Source organism: Amphiura filiformis, unplaced genomic scaffold, assembly GCF_039555335.1.
Source record: "Amphiura filiformis unplaced genomic scaffold, Afil_fr2py scaffold_43, whole genome shotgun sequence".
NCBI lineage: Eukaryota > Metazoa > Echinodermata > Ophiuroidea > Amphilepidida > Amphiuridae > Amphiura > Amphiura filiformis.
Window position 1 is genome coordinate 72,671 of NW_027305507.1, and position 27,228 is coordinate 99,898.

The 27,228-nt window shown below is 35.7% G+C and overlaps 1 protein-coding gene across 1 annotated transcript; it reads right to left on the reverse strand.

Moving 5' to 3' along the window:
* Positions 1–511: 511 nt before the first annotated feature.
* On the reverse strand, positions 512–24,252 carry LOC140144160 (UDP-glucuronosyltransferase 2C1-like). Its single transcript, XM_072165986.1, is given in 4 exon segments — positions 512–812; positions 20,930–21,152; positions 21,361–21,583; positions 23,380–24,252. Coding segments are annotated over 4 exon segments (1,620 nt in total).
* Between the last annotated feature and the right edge of the window lie 2,976 nt (positions 24,253–27,228).

A 27,228-nucleotide genomic window follows, 5' to 3' on the forward strand; every position in this document is an offset into this window, starting at 1 on the left:
ACACTCAAAAATGACATCTTAATTCTAAATTAAGTTTAAAAAAAAACTTTAAAAAAAATTAAAAATCTTAAAAAAAAACGCATTCCGCATTCGTTTTTGAAACTGCAATGGGCTTTGAGACATAGCATTAGTTTTTAGCCTTAGTAAGATACCGGCAGTTGTGAAGTAGGTACTAAGAAGTAACTTACTAAACTAGTATAAGTTACGCGGATTTGGTACAGCCAGCGGTGCGCGTTTAAAAAAAGGAATTTTCAAATATTATTAAAAGATTATTTTTGCTCTATCAAATCTTTCACGGTTGATTTCCATCAAAAATATTGTTGTTAATTGTTAGCTTTATGAAGCATTAGTTTTCAATAAAAATGCATATTCATTCAAGAGAATCATTGCAACCCAAATATTTGTGCCCTTCTTCAACAGTTCAATCTTATAACTTGAAAATGAAGAAAATCCCGCGGTAAAAATTAATGCACCATTTCATCCTGGTACCTTCAGTTTACTTTTCTGATATTCAGTCATTTTTAGAATGCTGAGATAGAGTATTTCTTTTGAAGCTTCTCTTACCATGCTTACATACACTACAACAAAGTCCACACATATATCGCATTGTATATATTAACATAGCTGCTAATAGTATCAAAAACACCCATACATCAATCAGGTAATACTGTATGAGATTCAGTTCAAACACGTAGGCACGTAGATGTTCGTCTCCAAATTTCATCACATGTTCAATCCAGAAGATAGCTCGCTCTTTTGCTGGTGGTAGGTCACGAAGAATCGCAGAGTAGTGGGATACTTTCTCCTGGTACCTAAAATGAGGGGGAAATACCAGCCGTGTACAGGAGGACTGTGGTCACTGGTCAGCCGTGGGATTTGAATGATTTTAAAAACATCCCACCTATCTAGATACCTTATGTAGGTCCCAAAAGAGCAAAAAAGTCTTGGTGGACACTTTTGAGGTGTGGCAGAGGGCAGCCATCTTGATTTTCAAAATGGCCGCAGTTTTGATATTTATTTTTTACTATAATCTGAGTTGCGAATATCCTATGAGGATAATTGTGGTGGCAATACCCACCTTTCCAATACCAACGAGTCCAAAAAGGCATGGTGCCAGATTGCTAGGAACAATAAGACTGACAGCCTTCTTGATTTTGAAAATGGCGACCATTTATGGTCTATTTAATGACTGACTCTGAATGTCGTATATAGGTTAAAAACCACTAATAGGCCTGGGCGATACATTGAAATACGACGAGGAACTATTTGTTTTCATGGCATTCGAAAAGACTGCATTAAAATCGCTGAAATTGCTCAAGTTATATAGCCAAACAAGCACTTTTTAGAGTTTGATGCTTCAAAATGGTACATTTTCTCTCATTATATGACATTTTTGATGTAATAGTACCAAAATTCATACGCACGGCTTCGGTTTTTAGTAAATAGTCGCCCTATCATATTGTAACTTTAAGCTTCGAGGGCGCACTGTAATTTTAAGGTGTTTACGGTTCAGTGCGTTAAAACAAGAAAAGTCTCAGGTCAAGTTATGTTGAATTTTTGATCATTTGGCATCTAAATCATATAGTTTCACCTGATATTGGTGACATTGAACTGTGAGAGTTCTGAATATGAGAAAATTCCACCCGAAATTAGGCATTTTCCCATTGAAACACGTGTAATACATAATTAGTGGTATTTAACCTAAAGCGCTTCAACTTTCATGAGAAATGCTCACTTGTAAATCACATTAAACTTTCAGTCATTTGACAAAGTTACTCGCACTTGTACACTCGCTAATACCGAACTTGCTTTATAAGACATCAAGGAGTACGTCTGTCAAAAAGGTAACTAGCTCCATTCATATATATACACATTATAGTTCATTATCACTATCATCCTCATCATCTGATAGGGACACATTTTTCAGTATTCTCATATTCATCTGACTCAATAGAACAGCCATAACGTTCAGCACACTGCAATTCATTCCTACGGCATTTGCAGCAGCGATTGTTATCATATGGTGACTCGACACATCCATCATGTCCATGCTTCACCAAATGGATCACTGCAGCTGGAGCGGGAGGCAAAGTTGTCATTACTGCTAGAGCGGGAGGCAAATTAGGCCTGACATTAGGCCTACTAGTAGAAATTTTCCATCGAGCATCCCAGCCATAATGATGTAGTCGTCGAAACTCTGGATTTAGAATAACATTTTTGTTCCAGATCATCCCCTGATAGTGCGATCTCATGATAGCTGGTACAAGTGAAGCTTTAGTTGGCGACAAACCTCTAATTGTGCCTATCTCTTCTTCGAGAGCCACCGCCTAACACCTGCTACATTTGTAAAATCTGTATGTAGCAAATATAACTAAATGCTTATCAGATGGCCTTTCTGCTACACTAAGCTGTGAAGGTACTCATCATCTGAATCAAGCTCTTTCAGCGCCTGCCACAAAATCAGCTTTGCCTTGCCAGCAAATCCGGTGACGTCTGCCCACGATAGTGAGTGAAATCCAGAAAGAGACGGGGCCTTCTCAGCGCCCAAGGAATTGTAGATGGGTGCAAGCTTACGTGATTACCTTACGTTTCTCTGCAATTTCTATCACAAAAGACGTATCTTTACAGAGGTTTGGGTAACATCTACTGGCTAGGACGAGGACATCTGTATCTGGGAATAAATCTTGCCAGACATGGCACCAATATTGCTATGACATTAACACAATAAAGAATTATCTTTGTGTCTGCTTTATCTTGGGAGCTTAAGGGATCTAAAATGACCGTTTATTGCGTTTCGACAGTATATTTTGTGGGACATAAGAGCACCTCAGACCTATCGAATTGCATTCTGAATACGAAGCATGTCTTTCTGATATCAAATAATTTTCATTTTTTGAAAATCACAATATAATACAAATTTTATGACAAATTATAAAAATTTGATATTTTTCAAATTTTTGATATATAACAGTCCTCGAAGTAAATTATATAAATCTATTGATATATTCTTAAAGTGTGTGTAGCAGGGAGGAAAAGCCGACGGTCAATTGAAAATTTTGACCTTTCATATTGAAGATATGGATTTTTTTTTCCAAAAAAGACCTAATTTTTGTTGGTGTTTGGGGGAAAAAAATCCATATCTTCAATACGAAAGGTCAAAATTTTCAATTGATCGTCGGTTTTTCATCCCACCTACATACACTTTAAGTATAAATCATCAGATTTATAAAGTTTACTTCAAGTACTGTTAAATATCAAAAATATCAATTTTAATGATTTGCCATAAAATGTGTATTAAATTGCGAATTTCAAAAAATCTAAATTATCTGATATCAGAATGACATTCTTCGTATTCAGAATGCAATTCGATGTGTTCTAATGTCCCAGAATAAATACTGTCCAAACGTTCATACCCCAGCCCTTAATTGGGTTCGTTAAAATTCAACAACTACAGAAGTCAAGCCTTGTTAATCGGTGATGAATCCACAGTACACTAGCGTATAAGTTAATTTAGGGGTGGGCACTGACCCAAAATTTTTTCAGGAAGCAGTTTTTCTATGGCCAAATTTCATCAGGAAAAAGAATCTGTCAAAAAAAAAATTCACCAGATGAAGTCTTAGTTCGGGTTTTGACGAAAATTCAAAATGGCCGCCAAAATAGGTGTTTTTTAGGGATTTTACCACTATTAGTATAGTTTTAGGCCAAAAGCACCAAGTAATATGTCTTTCTATATGTTTTTGAGGCTGCTGATTAAATATTTGCCATTAATATAATGGCCATATGAATATCTAGATGTCTAAAATTCAAAATGGCCGCCAAAATAGGTGTTTTTCAAGATTTTGCCACTTTTTGTATAGGTTTAGGCCAGAAGCACCAAGTAATATGTCTTCCTATATGTTTTTGAGGCTGCTAATTCTAAATCTACCATTTCTATAATGGCTTAATGAATATTAAGGTTAGATAATGGTAAAAATTCAAAATGGCCACCAAAATCACCTTTAAAAAAAAAGACTTTCTGCGGACAGTGAGCCATTTATATTGATATATTGATTCATAACAGCTCACCATATAACAGCGGAAAAGCAAATATGAATCCATACTATCGCTAAAGTGTTGCTGGATCACCGGGTAGCTAGTTCAGCTCTACAGCGAGGAATGCATGGTTAAGTCTTTCGCTAATCTAAGAAATGGATCCTTTGGGATCGGTAGAATGATATTTCAGTGTCCAAGGACTAAGGGGAACAATATAAGCAAATGGTGCCAGCCAAATTGAGGCATGTGAAATGACAGAGGACTGGATCAAGAAGAGTGTCTGATGACAGCATAATCTCTGGGCAAAAGAATCCTCGCTGACTATGACCAATTCAAATCTCTACTAAAAAATGTGAAGATTGGTTCGATAAAGTCAGGCAATTCAATTGGGATATGAACGAAAATACTTAGGACATACACTGACATATACGTGCAAAAAAAAAGATACCTACTAAAAGAAACAGAAGCAGAATTTGATGTCAAAAATGACTATAGAGGACGAAATCTACATGGACAATTGCATCGGGGAATACGTTTTACAAAGCTACTTTCAATGCTACTGTTTCCAACTCATGGATCCGAAAGAATAAACAAGGAGCATCCAAAACCGAATCGGCTGAAAGGGCTAGAGAAAATGCGAGAATCCGAAGAGAGAGAGAGAGAGAGAGAGAGAGAGAGAGATAGAGAGAGAGAGAGAGAGAGAGGATAGAGAGAGAGAGAGAGAGAGAGACAGAGAGAGAGAGAGAGAGAGAGAGAGAGAGAGAGAGAGAGAGAGAGAGAGAGAGAGAGAGAGAGAGAGAGAGAGAGAGAGAGAGAGAGAGAGAGAGAGAGAGAGAGAGAGAGATGTGTTGCTAAGAGACTGCAGATGTAAGCCTTGAATTTTCGACATAGCCATTAGCCAATGGTCATTGTATTTCTTGCTACGCTAGGTCTAGACCCATCGACTATGTGGTCACTTACCTATCATGTCATTGAGCTTGTGACCAGCAGCTTTTGTGTATCGTTAAGTTCTGCGGTGACAACATTGTCTTCTCTATCGAGCGAGTGTTGGAGATTGAGATAATGTCATCCAAGTAGCGGTTCATGGCTCAGCGACTTGAAAATACATATGTGTTAGGTCTCCATTTGACCTCCATTGTTTGGAAGTGGAAGCAATATCAGCTCTGTTTGGCTCAGGCTCTGCATCATCACTGTCAATAAAGTGTCACTTGGAAAATCAACATTTTCTTGTTCCTCCTGACCAAAGACAATGTGTGAAATATGATGCTAGTGCTAGATCACCCAGACTGACTTCATACTCTGGTAGGCATGACCATCTATCTGGATTTGATTTACCAAAGCTTAACAGAGCTCGGAGTACTTAATGGCATGTTTCTTGTAGTCTAATTGCTAGTGTATAGGCATTCAAAGTGCTCAACTCTGACAAAATATTGAAGTCAGGGTATACCAACTTGTTTATTGGATTCAAGGCATGCATCCTGCATCTGCCGGCTCTTAGCAACACTTTCTTCTTGAATCAGTCCTCTGTTAGTTCACTTGTCACAATTTGGCTGACATTGATTATTTGCGAATATTGGCTACTGTCTCTTTGACATGAAATATCATTCTACCGATCACAATTCAAGCATCCATTTCTTAAATTAGCGATAGACTTGAACTTGCATTCCTCATTGTAGGGCTGATCTACCCGCTAACCCAGCGAGACTTAAATAGCGATATTGTGTCTTCATGTTTGCCTTTGAGCTGCTATGGTGAACCTGAAAGTACACAATTGACATACAGTTGTGCGTACTAAAAACCTTGGTGCAGTACATTTGTCATAATGGTGCCTCTTGTACCATTATGAATATATTATCAGATATTGCCACAATGATTAATCAAATTTGATTATTATCGAGTAGAGATTCATAGTCTGCGACATGAAAACACCTAAAAAGACAAATTTTTATTACTCAATATAAATGGGTCCCTGTCAGCAAATTCTTTAAAAAAGTTGATCTTGGCGGCCATTTTAAATTTTTGCCATATTTTGATCTACAACCATGGCCAAAATGTGTTGGGACACTTATGGAAAACGTACACTATATTATGACCTTATTTCCGTTATTATTAACCTGATAAAGTGGAGGTTTCTTTGGTGTCAAGCCTAATCCCTTTCCTAACACCCCAACCCTCCCCCTTCCCCACCAATCAATGTTGGGTGCCACAAGGCTTGTGTGACCAAAAAAGTCGGATTCAACATTGATCGGGGGAATGGGGGCTTATTTACATTACCCTATCAAACCGTCCCAACACTTATGGCCAGCATTGTCTCTAAGGTACAAAAATCAAATTTTAAAATGTGTGTTTTGGCCCATATCTCCTCAACCATGGCTTGGATTTTCATCAAATTTTACATGAAAACGGAGAAACTATTTATCTTTTCACTTATATAAAAAATATTGCATTTTCCTTACGTGATTTAGGGATACGGTCACATTTTATACGCAATATCATGTATTTTACAGTGCGTTCTGAACATTATTAGCCTATGCGAACTACGTATTTTGCTTAAAATGATGTTTTATTTTGAAAGAGTAGTGATTTAATCGCCAGAAATACATGATATTTGTTGACAGGAATTGATTGAAGTCTTTTAAAAGAGTGATTTTGGGAAAAAAAATACTTAAAATTAAAAAAAAAGCTAATTTTTAGAGAAAAAACAAACAAACTTTCATCATTTTCATCGTTTGCATCAAAAACGTATGTGGTATTTGCAACGAGTAAATCGTGTAAATATAATCATAGTCGGCAGGAGTGGGCCTAAATTACATTTTATGACTGAAATTTATTAAAGCGCTTTCAAAGAAACTTGCGTATAAAAAATAACATAGCACATAAAAAAGTAATTATCATAATATTACACATAATTTCTAAATCAGAATTTCATCATCTTCAGAAGATAGCAAACATCATTGACTATTCACCTTCATATCCTATTAGACTATAGTCGACTTTCTGCTGAGTAATAGAAGTCTTAGGTGCGTTTTTTAAAGTTAAAACGGTCTCTATGTTTTTAAAGTCAATTGGGGTAGCTGAATCAACAAACGTGGATACCATAAACAATTATAATGTTTTGACATTATAATTTGAATAAAACAAAATAACCGCCAAAATCATCAAATTAGTATTTAAAACTCTGATAACTTTGGTAGTCAATTTGTTTGATGCAAATTAGCAGGTCAAAGCATATAAATTATTTTTGGTATCCGTGATTCATGAACTTAGCATACCCAAACTGACTTAAAAGTCATAGATACCACTTTAAACAAAAAATGCGCCTTGATGGCTTATGCCCCTTTCCAAGAAATTTGACTAGTCTATTACAGGCATATATAGGCACACCTTTTGGATCCAATGATGATGATGATGATGATGATGATGATGATGATGATGATGATGATGATGATGATGATGATGATGATGATGATGACCATCATCATCATCATCATCATCATCATCATCATCATCATCATCATCATCATCATCATCATCAGCTTCAGTATCATCAAGACCTATAATTATATTTCCTTATTAAACATATTTATAACTCGCGTATACCATTATGCGCAAAGCTGAAACCCTAATGCACGGCATAGGTCATTTAGATAATACAATGCCTCAGTGAACCGTTCAATAATTCGATTCATCATTGACATTTGTACACGGAAGGTGATTTCGGGTCACGGTATGCAGGCTATAATAAAAGAGAATCACTACCAACTCTTTATTTAGATTACGAGTGCATACCGTGGGTTTCAGACTTTCTTACACTTTAAGAATATATTTTCTTCAAAAAGGCCTTGAATACCGTTCTTCTATAGCCAATAAGACAATTTTCATGTCCTAAAAGTAGCGGGTTAGTTTAAACACTTTTATTAACTTCGCAATAGCTTTTATGCCCCAAAATACTTCGTAATGTTACTTGAAACTATTAGCTCAGTTGATAAGGCGTCTGCCTTATGCTCAAAAAAGTCTGAGTTCGATTCCTAACGATTAAATTTTTTTTTTTTTTTTGCTTTCTTATTAAAATTACCAATTTCTCACTTTTCTGTTAAAATGAAAATATGTAGGATTCTTATTTTCATAAATAATATTATCAGAGTATCAACTGAGCTAACACACAGTACTTTTTCCATCCATTATTGTATGTAATCGAAATTAATGCTAACACGTTGATTTACTCCGTTGCTTCATTTGTGGTAGACTGCGGTAAATTGGGAAAACAGGTGTGCATGGGTTCGATTCCTCTATTTGTTTTTTGATCACGAGATGTTGTGATAACTTTTATTTTCTTCTTTAGCTGTAATGTAACATTTTAATTGGTGGAAACAATAATTTTCCATTTTAAAACATAAGTTTTTGACAGTTAAAGTGACGAATAGTGAACTTAGACCGGGCCAAAATATCACTTTAAGACATTTTAAGTGACCAGTCCCTAAATATAAAATGTAGCCATCCAAAAATTTTTTGGTAAAGCCAAATGATAAGATCTCTAACTGCTCCAAATTTGGTGTCAATATCATATTTACTTTTTGAGTTATAAGCAAAAAACTGAAATTAGATGATTTTTTTTCAACTTTTCAAATACAACCATGGCCAAAATGTGTTGGGACACTTATGGAAAACGTACACTATATTATGACCTTATTTCCGTTATTATTAACCTGATAAGGGTGGAGGTTTCTTTGGTGTCAAGCCTAAACCCTTTCCTAACACCCCAACCCCCCCCCCCCCCCTTCCCCACCAATCAATGTTGGGTGCCACAAGGCTTGTGTGACCAAAAAAGTCGGATTCAACATTGATCGGGGGGAATGGGGGGCTTATTTACATTACCCTATCAAACCGTCCCAACACTTATGGCCAGCATTGTCTCTAAGGTACAAAAAATCAAATTTTAAAATGTGTGTTTTGGCCCATATCTCCTCAACCATGGCTTGGATTTTCATCAAATTTTACATGAAAACGGAGAAACTATTTATCTTTTCACTTATATAAAAAATATTGCATTTTCCTTACGTGATTTAGGGATACGGTCACATTTTATACGCAATATCATGTATTTTACAGTGCGTTCTGAACATTATTAGCCTATGCGAACTACGTATTTTGCTTAAAATGATGTTTTATTTTGAAAGAGTAGTGATTTAATCGCCAGAAATACATGATATTTGTTGACAGGAATTGATTGAAGTCTTTTAAAAGAGTGATTTTGGGAAAAAAATACTTAAAATTAAAAAAAAGCTAATTTTTAGAGAAAAAACAAACAAGCTTTCATCATTTTCATCGTTTGCATCAAAAACGTATGTGGTATTTGCAACGAGTAAATCGTGTAAATATAATCATAGTCGGCAGGAGTGGGCCTAAATTACATTTTATGACTGAAATTTATTAAAGCGCTTTCAAAGAAACTTGCGTATAAAAAATAACATAGCACATAAAAAAGTAATTATCATAATATTACACATAATTTCTAAATCAGAATTTCATCATCTTCAGAAGATAGCAAACATCATTGACTATTCACCTTCATATCCTATTAGACTATAGTCGACTTTCTGCTGAGTAATAGAAGTCTTAGGTGCGTTTTTTAAAGTTAAAACGGTCTCTATGTTTTTAAAGTCAATTGGGGTAGCTGAATCCAACAAACGTGGATACCATAAACAATTATAATGTTTTGACATTATAATTTGAATAAAACAAAATAACCGCCAAAATCATCAAATTAGTATTTAAAACTCTGATAACTTTGGTAGTCAATTTGTTTGATGCAAATTAGCAGGTCAAAGCATATAAATTATTTTTGGTATCCGTGATTCATGAACTTAGCATACCCAAACTGACTTAAAAGTCATAGATACCACTTTAAACAAAAAATGCGCCTTGATGGCTTATGCCCCTTTCCAAGAAATTTGACTAGTCTATTACAGGCATATATAGGCACACCTTTTGGATCCAATGATGATGATGATGATGATGATGATGATGATGATGATGATGATGATGATGATGATGATGATGATGATGATGATCATCATCATCATCATCATCATCATCATCATCATCATCATCATCATCATCATCATCTTCAGTATCATCAAGACCTATAATTATATTTCCTTATTAAACATATTTATAACTCGCGTATACCATTATGCGCAAAGCTGAAACCCTAATGCACGGCATAGGTCATTTAGATAATACAATGCCTCAGTGAACCGTTCAATAATTCGATTCATCATTGACATTTGTACACGGAAGGTGATTTCGGGTCACGGTATGCAGGCTATAATAAAAGAGAATCACTACCAACTCTTTATTTAGATTACGAGAGTGCATACCGTGGGTTTCAGACTTTCTTACACTTTAAGAATATATTTTCTTCAAAAAGGCCTTGAATACCGTTCTTCTATAGCCAATAAGACAATTTTCATGTCCTAAAAGTAGCGGGTTAGTTTAAACACTTTTATTAACTTCGCAATAGCTTTTATGCCCCAAAATACTTCGTAATGTTACTTGAAACTATTAGCTCAGTTGATAAGGCGTCTGCCTTATGATCAATAATTCTGAGTTCGATTCCTAACGATTAAATTTTTTTTTTTTTGCTTTCTTATTAAAATTACCAATTTCTCACTTTTCTGTTAAAATGAAAATATGTAGGATTCTTATTTTCATAAATAATATTATCAGAGTATCAACTGAGCTAACACACAGTACTTTTTCCATCCATTATTGTATGTAATCGAAATTAATGCTAACACGTTGATTTACTCCGTTGCTTCATTTGTGGTAGACTGCGGTAAATTGGGAAAACAGGTGTGCATGGGTTCGATTCCTCTATTTGTTTTTTGATCACGAGATGTTGTGATAACTTTTATTTTCTTCTTTAGCTGTAATGTAACATTTTAATTGGTGGAAACAATAATTTTCCATTTTAAAACATAAGTTTTTGACAGTTAAAGTGACGAATAGTGAACTTAGACCGGGCCAAAATATCACTTTAAGACATTTTAAGTGACCAGTCCCTAAATATAAAATGTAGCCATCCAAAAATTTTTTGGTAAAGCCAAATGATAAGATCTCTAACTGCTCCAAATTTGGTGTCAATATCATATTTACTTTTTGAGTTATAAGCAAAAACTGAAATTAGATGATTTTTTTCAACTTTTCAAATACAACCATGGCCAAAATGTGTTGGGACACTTATGGAAAACGTACACTATATTATGACCTTATTTCCGTTATTATTAACCTGATAAGGGTGGAGGTTTCTTTGGTGTCAAGCCTAAACCCTTTCCTAACACCCCAACCCCCCCCCCCCCTTCCCCACCAATCAATGTTGGGTGCCACAAGGCTTGTGTGACCAAAAAGTCGGATTCAACATTGATCGGGGGGAATGGGGGGCTTATTTACATTACCCTATCAAACCGTCCCAACACTTATGGCCAGCATTGTAGATATTCATATCACCATTATATAAATTATATGGAATCAGCGGCGTCAAAAACACATAGAAAGACATATTACTTGGTGCTTTTGGCCTAAAACTATACAAAAAGTGGCATAATCTTGAAAAAACACCTATTTTGGCGGCCATTTTTAATTTTAGCCATCTAGATATTCATATGGCCATTATATATATTAATGGCAGATTTGGAATCAGCGGCCTCAAAAGCATATAGAAAGACATATTACTTGGTGCATTTGGCCTAAAACTATACAGAAAGTGGCATAATCTTGCAAAAAAAAACCTATTTTGGCGGCCATTTTGAATTTTAGCCATCTAGATATTCATATGGCCATTATAATAATGGCAGATTTGGAATCAGCGGCCTCAAAAACATATATAAAGACATATTACTTGGTGCATTTGGCCTAAAACTATACAGAAAGTGGCAAAATCTTGAAAAAACACCTATTTTGGCGGCCATTTTGAACTTTCGCCAAAACCCGAACTAAGACTTCATCTGGTGAAATTTTTTTTGACAGATTCTTTTTCCTGATGCAATTTGGCCATAGAAAAACTGGTTCCTGTGTAAGTTTGCAGAAAAAGTCCTTGTGTGCCCACCCCTAGAAGTGAACGCAAGGTTATGCGTACGTGTTAAACGCGTAATAGGTCTGTCACACTACGACGGACTGGATCAACGTACATCACCGAATACAAAAATATTTTATTCGGTGGAAAAATCACCAGTCCGGCAGAAGATTCGGTTGGATTTTGGGTCCGATTCCCGTTCGTTTCTCTATGCGTTGTGACCGCTAATAATCCTGCAGGCGTCTTATATTCGATCATTCAACGTCCGACAAATGACCGGATTTGGGGGGGTCAACGTCCGACAAATGACCGGATTTGGGGGTCCGATTCCCGTTCGTCTCTCTATGCGTTGTGGCCGCTAATAATCCTGCAGGCGTTTTATGTTCAACCCGAATTGAATTTGCCAAATTTAAAATGTTACACTGATCCACTGAAGACTTCAGACTCGTAATTTCAGGTAAAGCATGCATGGATTGATATGTTAAAGTCAGTAATAGACCTAAGTCCGTCTTAAATACTGACTTTGGTGACAAAATGTCACGGGCCCTACATATCGACGGGTCGGCAGTAATTTTCACAGGCTTTTGGGCCAAGAAACCACATTCATTTTAAGCACTGCCTATAATAATCACAGGCCTATACTTAGGCTTATTACTATCCTGGGCCTACTCAATAACGTACAATTTAACCTTGTCCATGTCTTCTCTTCTTTTTTCTTTCTTGTCAATAACTAAAACTGGTAGGAATTTGATATTGCGTCCTCTACCCTTCAGAAAGTGCCCCTCCCTCAATACTACTTATATGCATAGGCCTACTAAATTACGTGCAATTTAACTTTTTCTCTTCTCTTCTCTCTTCAATTGTTCTCACTTTCTTTTCTTTTTTTCTCTCCTTTCCCCCTTTTTCTACTTGTCAGTCACTAAAGTACTGGGTGAAATATGATATTGCGTCACGCACCCTTCAGAAAGTCCCCCCCATGATCGATGCACATGTTCGCCATAGGCCTACATCCGGCACAAGCGCCTGCGAAACCTTGCAAACACCTGCGGTATATAAACGAAAGAATAACGAACAAACCCAGGGTATATATACAGAGCAGTACGAACACACATCGGACAACTTCCGAACATGTGTATTCAGCACACTCCTTGTTTCAAGTTTTGTGCATGCACAAAACTTGAAACGTATTGTCGACGGACTAAACAAACATCACCTAACACGAAACGCATTTGGCAGATAATAGCAGGACAAAGAACATAAAACGAACATTGACGAACACTAACGGATTTGCTAAAATATCATCCCTTTTTTATACGGAAGACCGATCCGGTGTAGTGTGACACTAAGACGGTCTGGGTCAACGTACAATACCGAATGCAAAAATTTGCTATCCGGTGGTGAAGGCCTCACAGGAACGTATTTGCAACGAACAAGGGCCGAGTGCAACGAACAAAGAACGAACATGAACGAAAGGAGAGCGAACAAACTCCGGCAATATGCAGCACCATACGAACACACATCGGATAAATACCGAACATGTGTATTCGGTACACTACGTTTCAAGTTTTATGCATGCACAAAACTTGCCGACGGACTTAACGAACATCACCTAACACGAAACGCATTTGGCGGATGATAGCAGGACATAAAAAGAACATAAAACGATCATTGACGAACAACAACGGATTTGCTAAAATACCACCCGTTTCTTGTACGGAAGGCCTATTCGGTGTAGTGTGACAGGCGCATACAATTTGTCATGCCAGAAATGCGTAAACACTGTCTTATGTTGGAAGTAGCAGCAAATAATCGTTACCGCTTTATTATTAGCTGTGAGCCGATTTATTAGCAGAGAAATCACCGATCTTCTTGTAACGTTGAGTGGCAATGATAAACGAATATTCCGAATGAAAGAATCATGTGACTATCTTTAGCTTGTGTTTGTTGTCATGGTTGTTGAAAGGGATTCAATCATGCTTCACCGCTTTTCGTCCGGCGCAGACGACGTGTACGCATCGTTGTTAATCGGTGATTAACAACAGTGACACATGATTGAATCCCTAATAATTCCGTTTTAACAGTCTTACACCTTAATGTACAGGCTGTATCAAAATAATTGGTACCCATCAATTTGGATGTTTATTGAAAAGCATGCCTCTCCCAAATGCAACATTGGTAACTCTTAAAATGTCCAGAATATAATATAGTTTATGACTTTTTATGGTAATTAATCTACAACTTGAATTATTTGGATCTCAAGTTGAATTTCGATGTGTCAGACTCATCCATAAACTGATAGGTACCAATCCCAGAATACCAAAATTGTATTATAAAGCAAGTCAAGTATTCGCAGGGCCGCTCCTAGGGATTTTGCCGCCCTAGGCAAAGTCTCTCCCTGCCGCCCCACCAAAGCATACCAAAAAGTGTTAAGGGGGGGGGGGTGGTACCCCTTGAAAACTCCTCAGTTTTGACCTATTTGTTAACAGTGCCGCCGAGAGCCATTATGGGCCCGGGGGCAATGTGAACGGACAGGCCCCTTTGATGACTTCATGAGGGGGGGGGGGTCAGCAGTGGCGTAAATTTCTTTGTGACATGGGGGAGGGAGGTTGGTGTAAAATCATGTTGAAGCGCTAGCGGAGCTTATAAGTAGCATGTTTAGCTGCCAATAATCCAATAAGAACATTGAAGGAGACAAATGTGCGCGAACTTAAGTGCGCACAAATTTGCAATTTGAAAGTGGCATTTTGCTCTTAGATCACGTGCAGATTAAGTTTCTCTTAACAACTCCCACGCGAAGTGCAAAACATGTGTCAATTTTAAGCCAATTTGAAGCTATATAAAATGATCCAAGTATGAACTGATGAATTGGGTAAATGCGCGCGAAGCGCGCGAAAATTTGCAATTCGAATTAGCGACTTTTGCTCCCAGATTGAACCTATTGAAACAAACTCCCTGCGATGAGCGGAAAAAATGTCAATTTTAAGGTAAATTATCAAATATTCTTAGTCAGTGGGAGTGGTCTAGTTCGTAGACACATTTTTGATTGGACAATCGCAAGATTTCGGGTGCCGTTTATCAGGCCGTAGACGACCCCACGTCATCATGCGTCTTGATAATGCCTTACACGCTTGTAGAGGTGCGCGTATGTTTTGCGCTGTAATGCGTAGACTAGTGCGGAATACGCGACGCGCTAGCAGTATGCGCAACAGAATACGTGAAGTTGTAAACAAGTTTCGTTCATTTTATAATGAGAGGAGTTTTTATGACGGTAACTTAGTTTTTGCTTTAAAAAAATTGTTTACAGTTATTAAAATAATATTTAACTGACTAAGAATGAGAATAAACGATAGGAATTTTTATTTTGCCTATCCTCTACCTATGATAGACGACAGGCAGGTCCAATATTTTTATCGTAGTGGATACCGGCTGCGCCGGCATCCACTACTCAAAATATTGGACCTGCCTGTCGTCTATCACACGGTAGAGGATAGGCAAAATAAAATTCTATCGTTTATTCTCTAAATAAACTAAAGGGCACAATTTGACCCTGTGCTGGGGTCCCCCTGTAGAGGATTGATTTAGTTGTTAGTTATTACTCATGACCCATAGATAACACCTATATTATAGGCCAACTTTTTATAACTCAATATGTCACTTGCTACCACAATATGGGATTTGGCTCCCCAAGCAAATGTGGGTATTACCACTAAAATTAGACTCATAGGATATTTACAACTCAAGTTATAGTAAAAAAAACCGTTTAAATGGCAGCCATTTGGATAATCGAGATGGCTGCCAGTCTTATTGTTCCCCAAACAATCTGGCACCATGTTTTGTGGACTTGTTGGTATTGGAAATGTGGGTATTGCCACCAAAATTAGCCTCATAGAATATCCGCAACTCAGGTTATAGTAAAAATAAATATCAAAACGGCGGTCATTTTGAAAATCCGTCCTCTACCATTCCTCAGATTTGTCCAACAAAACTTTTCTTGCTCTTTAGGACCTATATAAGATATCTAAATAGGTGGAATGTTTTAATCATTATTAAACCATTGCTGTGACGTCAGTCTATTCAATAAACTGTAGATTATTTTCTACGAATCAACACTTTTCTGTACGAATCTACAGTTAAGTGTGGATTCGTACAGAGAAGTGTGGATTCGTACAAAACATGTAATCTACTGTTTATTGAATAGAATTACGGCTGTTTCTAAATTAAGTGATAGGAAAAGGAACATTATCATAATAATAATCATGAACAAATAAAATAAACTGAACGACATTAAAAAATTATGAAACCATTTTACACTAAAAATACAATGAATACAATACTTTATTTGTACATGCGCCTATAATAGGCCAACCGAGCTTCTATAATTGCATAGGCCTACAAAATTGTATCTGTAAGTAAAATAATAACGCAAATTGTGCATTTTGAGTGTAATTCGGCCATTACACTTTCATTTGTGTCATAACTATATTATTCCGCCAAGATTTGCATAGACCTATGTTTTTCTTTTTCAACTTATTTTTAATTAAAAATATTTTATCTTTAGTGTTGTTTTTTTTCTTTTCTGTTCTCTTTTCTTTTTCTTTATTTCTTTTATTTTCTTTTATTTCAGTCGCTTACGTAGGCCTATTTTTTATTTAGGAACTTTGCTACATAATACACATTAATGATATTAGCCACCGTAGATCTATTTTCTGTTTAATTTTTATTTGTCTTTCGTGTAAAACTACATTTTGTTTCATCTGGTGGTATTTTGGCATGCTAGAATATTTACCTATATCGATCAGTAGCCAGTAGGCCTATCCGATAATTAAATATTATAATGATTAAATATTATAAATATTTATTATAATTACATATTTTAATAATATGATGAGTATCATTTTATTATGAAATGTAAAGCTTAGGATACTCTGAGACAGGTTCTTCTGTCTGATATTAAGGTGGTACTAGACCCTGGCCAATTTTGTGCCTATTTTTGCATTTTTATACTGCTTTTGACTATACCTAGTTGTGTGGTAATTGTCAATAAAGACCGCATAATTATTATAATGTTAGGGACACTCCATTTGACTTCCACGGGGGCTGGAAGTTGAGGTCGAGGCTTTTTTCCGCGTCGAAGTTTGGTTGTGGTTTCTTTTTTATTTGTTTGTTTGTTTTTTGCCCCTAAAGTTCAGGGACATGTAGGTATTATGGTTCAGACCAACCAAATAAAACGAATTCTTCCTCTGTTTACAAATTTAAAATGGGACACATGCTTACCTTTGTTCGACTAATATAGAATCATGTTTTTGGTCCTTTTCCCTTTTCGAAAGACATCTTCAAAACAAATCCCGTGAATCAACAATATATCCTTTGAATGATTCCATCGAATAATTGCAACTATCCAAATTTATGATTACGGGATGCATTTGAACGAAGATAACAAATAATTTCCATAATTGCATGGTTGTTCCTAAACCGAACACTCGATACACGGAGAAGAGTTTCATTGCTTAGTATCCTTACTTCTGAGTATTTCAGTATATGGCAAATAAAACAAATCATCATGAAGATCTCCAATAAAATTGTGTGTAGTAATATACAGAATGCAACACAGGTCTAGCTACCTTCAGGTGCAACGCTGCAATGATTTGTTATTGACCATTTGATATGAACCCGTGACTATTATGGCAATTGTCCTTGTTATGCAAAATAGATACCTATTAAACGCATCAGAAGTGCATGGCTATTGATTGTCTAATCACTTGAAGGACATTATAATTATGTACGAATCTACAGATATAGAAATTACAGGTGTGTCAAGTCTTGCGTGCGTGAGATACCGTGTAAATGTAAATATATCAATAATACGAATCAACAGATAAAGAAATTACAAATGTGGAACAATGTAATGTTTGCTTTCTCCATTTATTATTACTAGTAACTTACGAATTCACAGCTTTAGAGAATATTATTGTTAGTATAAAGCAACGGTTTAAGTCAGAGAATACACTCGAAACTGTTGATTCTTGAAAATAATCAACTCGCTCCGCTCGTTGATTATTTTTCAAGAATCAACAGTTCCTCGTGTATTCTCCTTAACAAAATGCACGGGACAATATTATCATACCAAACAGACCCCCTGACTAATAGTATGAAGTTGAACACAATTCCAAAGCTCACATACTTATATATACTTGACTAGAAAAATGTGGAGAAAATGCAAATCTTAAAAACGGGATCAGGTAAATAAACTAAAGAATACCACCGATTTGGTCAAAATCTGTCCTCAAATTTGATGCAGGTAATACTTCTAGGTGCATCTAAAAAGGTTAAGGTCCCAGGATTCTTATTTTAGCAATCGTTTTATTCTGCGCAACGGGAGTCCTTTGTTGTCAGTGTTTGCATTTTTTACCATATTCAAGTACCACGTTGTTTTTAAATTCACTTCCTTTTGGAAAGCTTACTCCTCGGGAACTTTCTATCAACGGATTTTGTTTAAATTCTGGAGACGGCGCTACTGATATATTAAAGAAATAATGTTTGGTACGCAAAATGAGAATAAGTGGTTCCTGATTTCTTTTATGACTTTATGAACTTGGTGATCCTCAGAGAGAAAGTCCAGGATGATACATAACAATATCAAGTGTTGATTATTTTTACTCATACGGTGAGGCAATAATCAAAAGTATGGGCTCCATTCAGCAGTAAAAAAATTAAATCAACATTAACTTTTGACCTGTCACACTAACAAAGGATGTTAAAGTATTATTTCAGGTTCACACGATTAACTGCATAATTACCATACCGTGCATTCAACAAGTATTCACAAGTTGTCTGGCATTATATGAAGCATGACCTGCTAGCTAGCAAACATAGCTGATATGCCATACAACAATTCATATTATATTCACAAGAACAAGATCAGGGTTTTGACAACAGTGTTTATTCATTATATATATTTATCTATATTATTCTTTAAGTTTATAAAGATTGTTTTTCAAGATCTATTGAATCTCCACCAGGGAGGTAAATAAGGATAATTTACTGGGTGGGCAATTTAATATAATTTTGCCCTCAAATCAGGGAAATAGTTTACTGGGTGAGCAGTTGTAGTTAATGGCATCCAGGCCTTTAAACTTTCCGAAATTTAATTTTTTTCTGATGTGCTCTCATGTCCAACAAAAAATACTGTGCAAACGTTGCTATCCGATTCCTTAAAGCACTCATCTCATAGTTATACCCAGAACATGTTCTCATACCCCGAACATGGTGTATGAATACACAAACTTTCAAGAAAAACATATTTCACTTTGACCATTTACTAATAACTCACCAATTACTTTAAGGAAGGAAAAAGAAAAGATTCTATTCTTGATGATGACTCAGAACATGTCTCGGAAAATACTAGGAAATGCAAATATAAGTGCATTCAAAACAATTTCACATCACTGAAAGATTAGAGAAATATAAATTTAATTGGCTGAGTGGCATTTTCTAAAATGTTTTGAAATTGTTTGATTATGAAAATCTGTTTTGTGTAGTTAAAAAACACATGAACCAAACCGTATTTCTAAATTATAATAAAAGTGTTACCAAACCAATATATTTGACAAGGTATTTACTAGTAAAGTATTTCCTGTAAAATTCTTTCCATAAAGGAATCGGATAGCGTCGTTTGCACAGTATTTTTGTGGGACCTGAAAGCACATCAGACACACCAAATTGCATTTTGTATACGAAGAATGTCCTTCTGATATCAAATAATTTTGATTTTTGAAATTCGCGATATAATTCAAATTTTACAACAACTTATTAAAAATTGATATTTTTGACATTTAATAGTCTACGAAGTAATCAAAAGATGTGTACTTTTAAAATGTGTATGTAGCTGGGGGGAAAAGCCGACAATTATTTGAAAATGTTGACCTTTCATATTGCCGATATACATTTTGTTCACAAAAGACCTAAACATTTTAAGTGTCTAAAACTGAAGAGATTGATGCTTCTAAGCAAAATTTAATCAATAATCATAAAAAGTAAAAAACGAAATTTATATAAGGATCAAGCTAGGCAAAAAGTGCTATTGAAAGTGGGTGTACTTTTTTTTTCAAACACCCTGTTCATGTATTGCTCAATACAACTATGCAAATCCCCTGTGCTTATGTCTAGGAACCGGGGTCTGGGGGCTTTGCTCCTCAAAAGTTTGGATGAGGGGTCGGGTCCGAATACCTTTCGCCTTAAATAATACTTGAAGAAAGAAAAATAAAAGGAACACATTTGCTTCGACACCGACAATGTGTTCCATCTTCCGCATCTCGTTTTTGTCATAATTTGAAGTATCGTGAATCAAAAAAAAAACTTTTTCTGATATTTTGATTGAATAAATAAATTTCCTGAATGAATTAAGCGTCAGCATAGCTACCGGTTCGAAAGATTTAAAGCCATAATGTACGATCTTATAATATGAAATAATATTGTTTGTTTTTTTAACCTGATTTTTTGAAATATGCCTATTTGTAATGTTTACACATGTCCCAACTTGGACCTAAATGGAATCAGCCAAATTTGTTGTGTTTGTAGGTCACCATAGTGAAGTTCGACATAAAGTCATAATTCAAGACTTTATGTCCTTCTATAGAACTGCATGTCAAACGGCCAAAATAACCAGTAGGGTTTCTTTCACTTTACCGTGTTATTTCAGCTCAAAATGGACAGAAGCCCTTTACAAATTACTTGTATTATTTCAGCATTTTCAGTATAGAATAACAAATTTAAAATTTTAAGGAAATCGTACATTTAGGTGCTTTTTTGGACGTATTTTCTTACCTTTTGTTACTTAATATTTCAGATATCGCTTCATACAATTTTTCCTCTGTAACCATTTTAGAATCCAGCTGTAATCCCATTCCTTTGGACACAACTCGTGCTGCAGTATCCCATGGATCATGTCCTATTAATGGTATTGAAATCATGGGAACCGCATGGTATAGAGCTTCGTAAACACCGTTCAGACCTCCGTGTCATATAAACAGGCGAGTCTTAGAATGACCTAAAGAGAACGCCAAATGTGGGAAGAAGAGGAGGAATTTTGGCGATTAGCGTAGCAAATGAGTTTCACTTTTGAAAATATTCAATCACTCTAAAGATATAACGTGTATTGAAATGGTAAAAAGTCAGTTAATGATTCTTCTTTTCTGAAAGAAAGAAAAATCGGGAATGTATGAAGTTTTATATCAACATCACATTTCACAGCTTACCTAATAAGTCATTCTGTGGAATCCATTTCATAATTTTGGTATTGTTTCCCAGGTTGATTGGCTGATCACCATTATGTCGCCAAATGACTCGCTGTGGTAATCTGCTGAATGTTGTGGCGAAGTTTTCCGTCATTTGTGAATTGCCAAGAGTACCAATTTTACTCCCAAGTGAAAAAACAATGACTCCGTGGTCATTCGAACCTTGCACGAATTCTTCCAGCTCCTGTTGAATTTAGTGATGATAATGATGATAATCGAATAATAATGATAATAATTAAATTAATAATAATAATATCATTATTAATAATAGCACTAACACTAATGATAACACTAATAATAATAATAATAATAATAATAATAATAATAATAATAATAATAATAATAATAATAATAATAATATTAATAATTATAATAATAATTATCATAACAATAATAATAATAATAATAATGGTAATGATGATGAGATAATAATAATAATAATAATAATAATAATAATAATAATAATAATAATAATAATAATAATAATAATACGCCGTTTAAGGGTGGTTTTGAAGGACATCTGAGGTCAAAAGTCAGGAAAGGTTCAAATGTTAAATTTTGTCCGTTTGGGCTCAATCGGGGTCATTCGAGGTGAAAGTTCATCTTATGAGGGGAGCATAAACGCAATTAAATCGAGGTCATATGAGGTCAAAGGTCATCTAGGGCTTAAAATTGGAGGAAGTTTTCTCCATATCAGGGGAGCAAAAAAAATCAAACCGAGGTCACTCGAGGTAAAAAGTCATATGTGTCAATCGTTAAAGTATGCTCAATTGGGCTAAAAACGTGGTAAAAAGAATCCTCAATATGACGGGAACAAAACATCAAAAGCATCAGCAGGGGTCAAACAGTATCGCTATCATGCTTCTGGTGTTCTCACAGCTACAGGAGGCCTAGTATTAATAATAACTAGAGCTTCCGCGGCCCAAGAGACGCGTCAGCAGCGCGTTCGCGCGTTTGGGATTATTGGAATTAATAGCCTAAAGCAGGATGAAACAGTAATTTTGTAATATTGGAAGGAGTGGAATTGTAGGAGGTGTAGGAATGAAGTGGGTTTGTGGGGATGAGTGGAGTAAGGAGTGGTGGTAGAAATATTTAGAGGGGTAGGATTTATGTGTGAGGGGTGAATAATGTTGTGTGGAATTAGATTACTGGACTTGTAGATGAACTTTGACTCTTAACAGTATATAATCTGTAACAGTGCAGAATGTTGGTTGAGATGAGGTCCTTTTCAAAGGCAATTCTTGTTCAGCTATTCTTGTTTAGCAATTCTATGGGTCACAGAAATATGTCACTGTGAACTTTTTCAATTCAAACATCCAGGTCAATACATTGATATACATTTCCTGTCAAATAAATAATTTTTTGGTGTTTTTGGTGTAAAAAATAGCATAAAAATGGGCATATTTTGTAAAAAAAAAAGAAGAAACCATGCAAAAGGCATGTTTTAACCCAAATTTTGCCTCAAAATGGTGTGATGGAATATTTGTGTTCACAGATTAAAAATATATGCCCTCTATTATTCTGAGCAAAAATTAAGGTTGCAGTCAATTGTCTTTTGAAGTTATATCTACTATACATTTTTCAACCAAAATATCTCAGTCCCCGTCACTTTTCAGAATTGCTAGCCGGGTTAAAAAGATAGAGGAGACTCTAGTCGTGTTCACACAGTCGGACTTTAAAAGTCATTTAATACCGGTAATAAGTCACTATTACCGGTTATAAGTCGCTTATTACCGGTAATAACTCACTTATGTCCGACCGTGTGAACACGACTTTTAAGTCGTGTTCAAATTCTAACCCGGCCGGCTGGCACCTTTGTCCAAAATTGATGCACGGGACTGTGACCCGTTACAAGGAAATGCACCTTATATTGGCTGCTACATGTGTTTCTTTTCCGTATTGTACATCACCAGCAATGCCCTAAAGGATGTTCGGGAGAAAGACGAAAGACGCCACGAACGACAAAATGGTCTTACTTACTGTATCAAGTGATTTAGCATCTCTTAAGGTCAACCCACCGACAGGAACATAATTCGGCATAGTTGGTTGTGGATAATCTAAAGACAAGTCCGAAAGGCCTAACCACAGCACTGCTTTTCCCATCATACACGGTAAATAAGTATCGGGGTTTATATCAAAGTCTTTCTGTATCTGAATGAAATCTGCCAAGAGAATTGGCGGTAGGACGTGAGAAAACAGGAAATGTTGGAATACATTGTGAACTCGTTGCATAAAAGTCATTTTGTCAGTTGCTCCAAAGAAGGTTTCGGGAACGTAGGACAACTCTGCTGGATAACCGTAGAAACTCTTTCTAAAGAAGGGGCTGTCGCGTGATGCTGTAAAGCAGATAAACGGTATGTTAAGATAATGAGCTAAAAGCACATTGCATGGGAAAATTATCTCAGTTATCATCAAATTATATGCTTCATTTTTTAATCGTGCAAGAATGGCTGTGTCTGTGAGCAACGATCTACAATCTTCACTGGCCAGTTTCATAAACTGCTGCAAAATCGAGCCAAACCCGCCGATTCCAGACTTGTCTGCTCGAGACAATACGTTGCTTTCTTCTTTGAACATATCTTTTTCTGTAAACGGCGATTTATAATAGATAACATCCGATGCATTGAAACTAGAAATCAATTTCTCATCTCGGGGCAGAGTATTCGCAAGTAAATGCAAAACATGTCCTTTTTCAGCCAATCCTGATCCTATGGTCGAGAACTGTTGATCATGGCTAACCATGGGAAACGTAAACATCGGCATAAGGATTTTTCCGGACAGTTCCCCCAGTTGAGGTAACTCCTTAATTGCACCATTACTAGTTTGATCTGCAGATTCGGCGACAGGCGCCATTACCGGAAAAACTAAGAGTAAAACGACAATCACCATGTTGAATATATATCCACGTATTATGGAAAAAGGGCCCTTCGCTATCTGTGGTTGAATCAAGTATTGTCGTTAGACATGTTAGAGGCCTATTCAACTGTAGAAAATATCCGTTACGGAACACTGGTTGCATGAAGGTAGTCTCGCGCCAGACCAGAGATAATAAAGGATGGCCAGACTGCAAACATAGAAACGACGAGCGTAGGACCGACACAAACTGGCTATGTAGGAGACTAGCATGAAACTAACTTTTCTGTTGAAAAGTAAACATGACCTATCATGTGTGAGATATATGAGTACATGTGAGTACACAATGTTATTTGTTTACGAACTTATATCTGGTAAGGTTTTTTTTTTTTTTGGGGGAGTCATGAAAGAGAATCAGAAACAATAGCTGTTGGACATTTGTTATACATATACATATTAGTTTTAGTTGGAAAGAGGTCCTAGCGAGCACTCTCGGAAATATACTTCTAATCAACGTTTCTAGATCAGACAACATGCGTAGAAAAGGATAAGTTATGTTTAAAATATTCAAAAAGTGTCCATACGGGTCAACAGGGGTCAAATTTTATACAACAAGTTGATATTTCAACGATTTCATAATGATACAGAAAAGGTATAGTTTAACCTATCTGCGACTTACCGTTCTTGAGTTTAAACAGAAAGGTCAAAATTGGAGGATGGTCTGTTTTTTTTAAATATTTACCCCTTAATGACCCTCATTATTTAGGCTCCGCCCTCTATCGGGGCTATTTCCCCTTGAATTTCCCTCAATAAACTAAATATTTACCCTTTAATATCCCTCATTCTTCAGGTCCTGCGTTCTTCTAATTTATAGTCTAAGCGTGATGGATATTCAAAACCACAATAATGTGGGTTTTTTCTCATTCTATTGTGTACTGTGATCTATCTCTTTTGGCCCACTTTGCATACGGTCATAGTTGGTGTATACCATTACTTTTCCACAGGGGCTAATGAAATTTAATGAAATGAAATGAAATGAAATGAAAATGAAATTAATTTCATTTCATTCATTTCATATCGTTTAAGGACAATGAAGCCAATGTGACAATAGATGTCAAAGGTTACACGGCTACCAACAACGTTAACATTTTTGATGTGTTTCGAACGATGTCTAGGGCCTACTGTATAAATTTTATATTATAAGTTTTATTTTACTATGCAAGCTTATGCAGATACAGTATACATGATATAGATAAATAGTCATGGTGATTAATAATAATAATAATAATAATAATTGTCGTTTTATTTTACTCTTAGTTTTTCAACTTTATTGCTTGAATGCCTATATCAGTGAATCATATGCAGATAGCGATGGTGCAATTAGGAAAGTAAACTGAATGTAATCTGTTCAAATTGGGGTCCAAGTTGCTTTATAACTACTCATTTGTGTTTTGATGGGAAAAATATAAATAATCAAAATATAATAAAATAATCAATTTGAAAATACTTTTTGTTTCAAAGCATAGTTGTGAAATATTGCTTCTTTATTTTTATTGAATTATACTTAAATTTATATGCACATTATTGGACATTCTTAAACACAATAAATAAATAAAAAATAAATAAAAAATAAATAAATAAATAAAAAAATAAATAAATAAATAAATAAAAAAATAAATAAATAAATAAATACATATAAATAAATAAATAATTAATTAAATAATGCCACAATCATAAAATGATCAAGTTATAGGCCTACTCCAAACTCTTCCATGCATGCTTACGGTTTTCTGTCATGCAACTACCGCCAGGCCATGTAATACAGCGCGCCATTGCCAACGCGTGAAGCACACTTAGCACGCGACGCAAGGTAGCGAGTAATTGCCGTCTCTACCGCATACGCGATCAGCACAGTGTACAATACAACGCGAGTATGCAGGCCCGTTAATTAACGGTACTGATTAAGAGCTGAATAATACGGCTATATAATGTACGGTAATTTATGAACGCTGAACAATACGAAATTATATTATTTGGCTATTAAACAATGAAATGTCGTTATTCACGTCTACTGAATGATAAGACACGATATCACACGGGTCAGCGCGTGTGCATCGACGCGATACGCGTACTCGCTTTTTGAACCAATGGGAGGCGCACTGCAACAACGGGACTGATCGATTTTAAGCCCGAGATAATTCCTTGTAAAATGTAGATTAAAATTTGTAATACTTATGATATTTTTATTATTTTGAATTGAAGTCTTTAAGAATGAGATCCGCCTCGTTGTTTTACTTAAAATAATGATGTCGCCCGTGTTATATGAGACGATAGATGCACTCCAGCGGCTAAAAACAATACCTTTATTCTCTAATTTTGAAAAAACAAAATACCACGCTGTTCGCTATACTCGCTATGCCATACTATTATAACGGTATCTTTGCTTGGTGGTCTGAAGGAATCAGCGGACTGCAGCATCTATTCATCAATTGTGTCCGATCTGAGCGCTGACATATTGGAAAATGTTGCCAATCAATATTCATGAGAGTGTACATTCCAGTTTTTGAAATTGGGTGACTTGTGTTTGGCAGGTGTGAAATACATTTAACTGGACGTTTTAATTACTTAACGCATTGAGGCTTTGACATCATCGAATACCTGCCTAGTGTTGTAACGTGCTAGTGTAGTATTACTGCCGGTTGTACTAGTGCTAGCGTTGGTGATTATGACATAGTACTATAATCCCTAATTGAGGGAGATATTTGATAAATAACTCAATTTGTTATTTATATTGTTCACTATTTATAATATGTTCATGTTTATAGATTTAGTTTTAATTATAAATACATAATATAAAAGGATTCAAAGAGACAGTTAAAATGTTCACCCTTAAGCAGAGTTTAAATTCTGGTGTGAGAAAGTGAAACTTCTCACATATTAAAAAGAGGAGATAAATTCCTAGATGACCATAGTTTG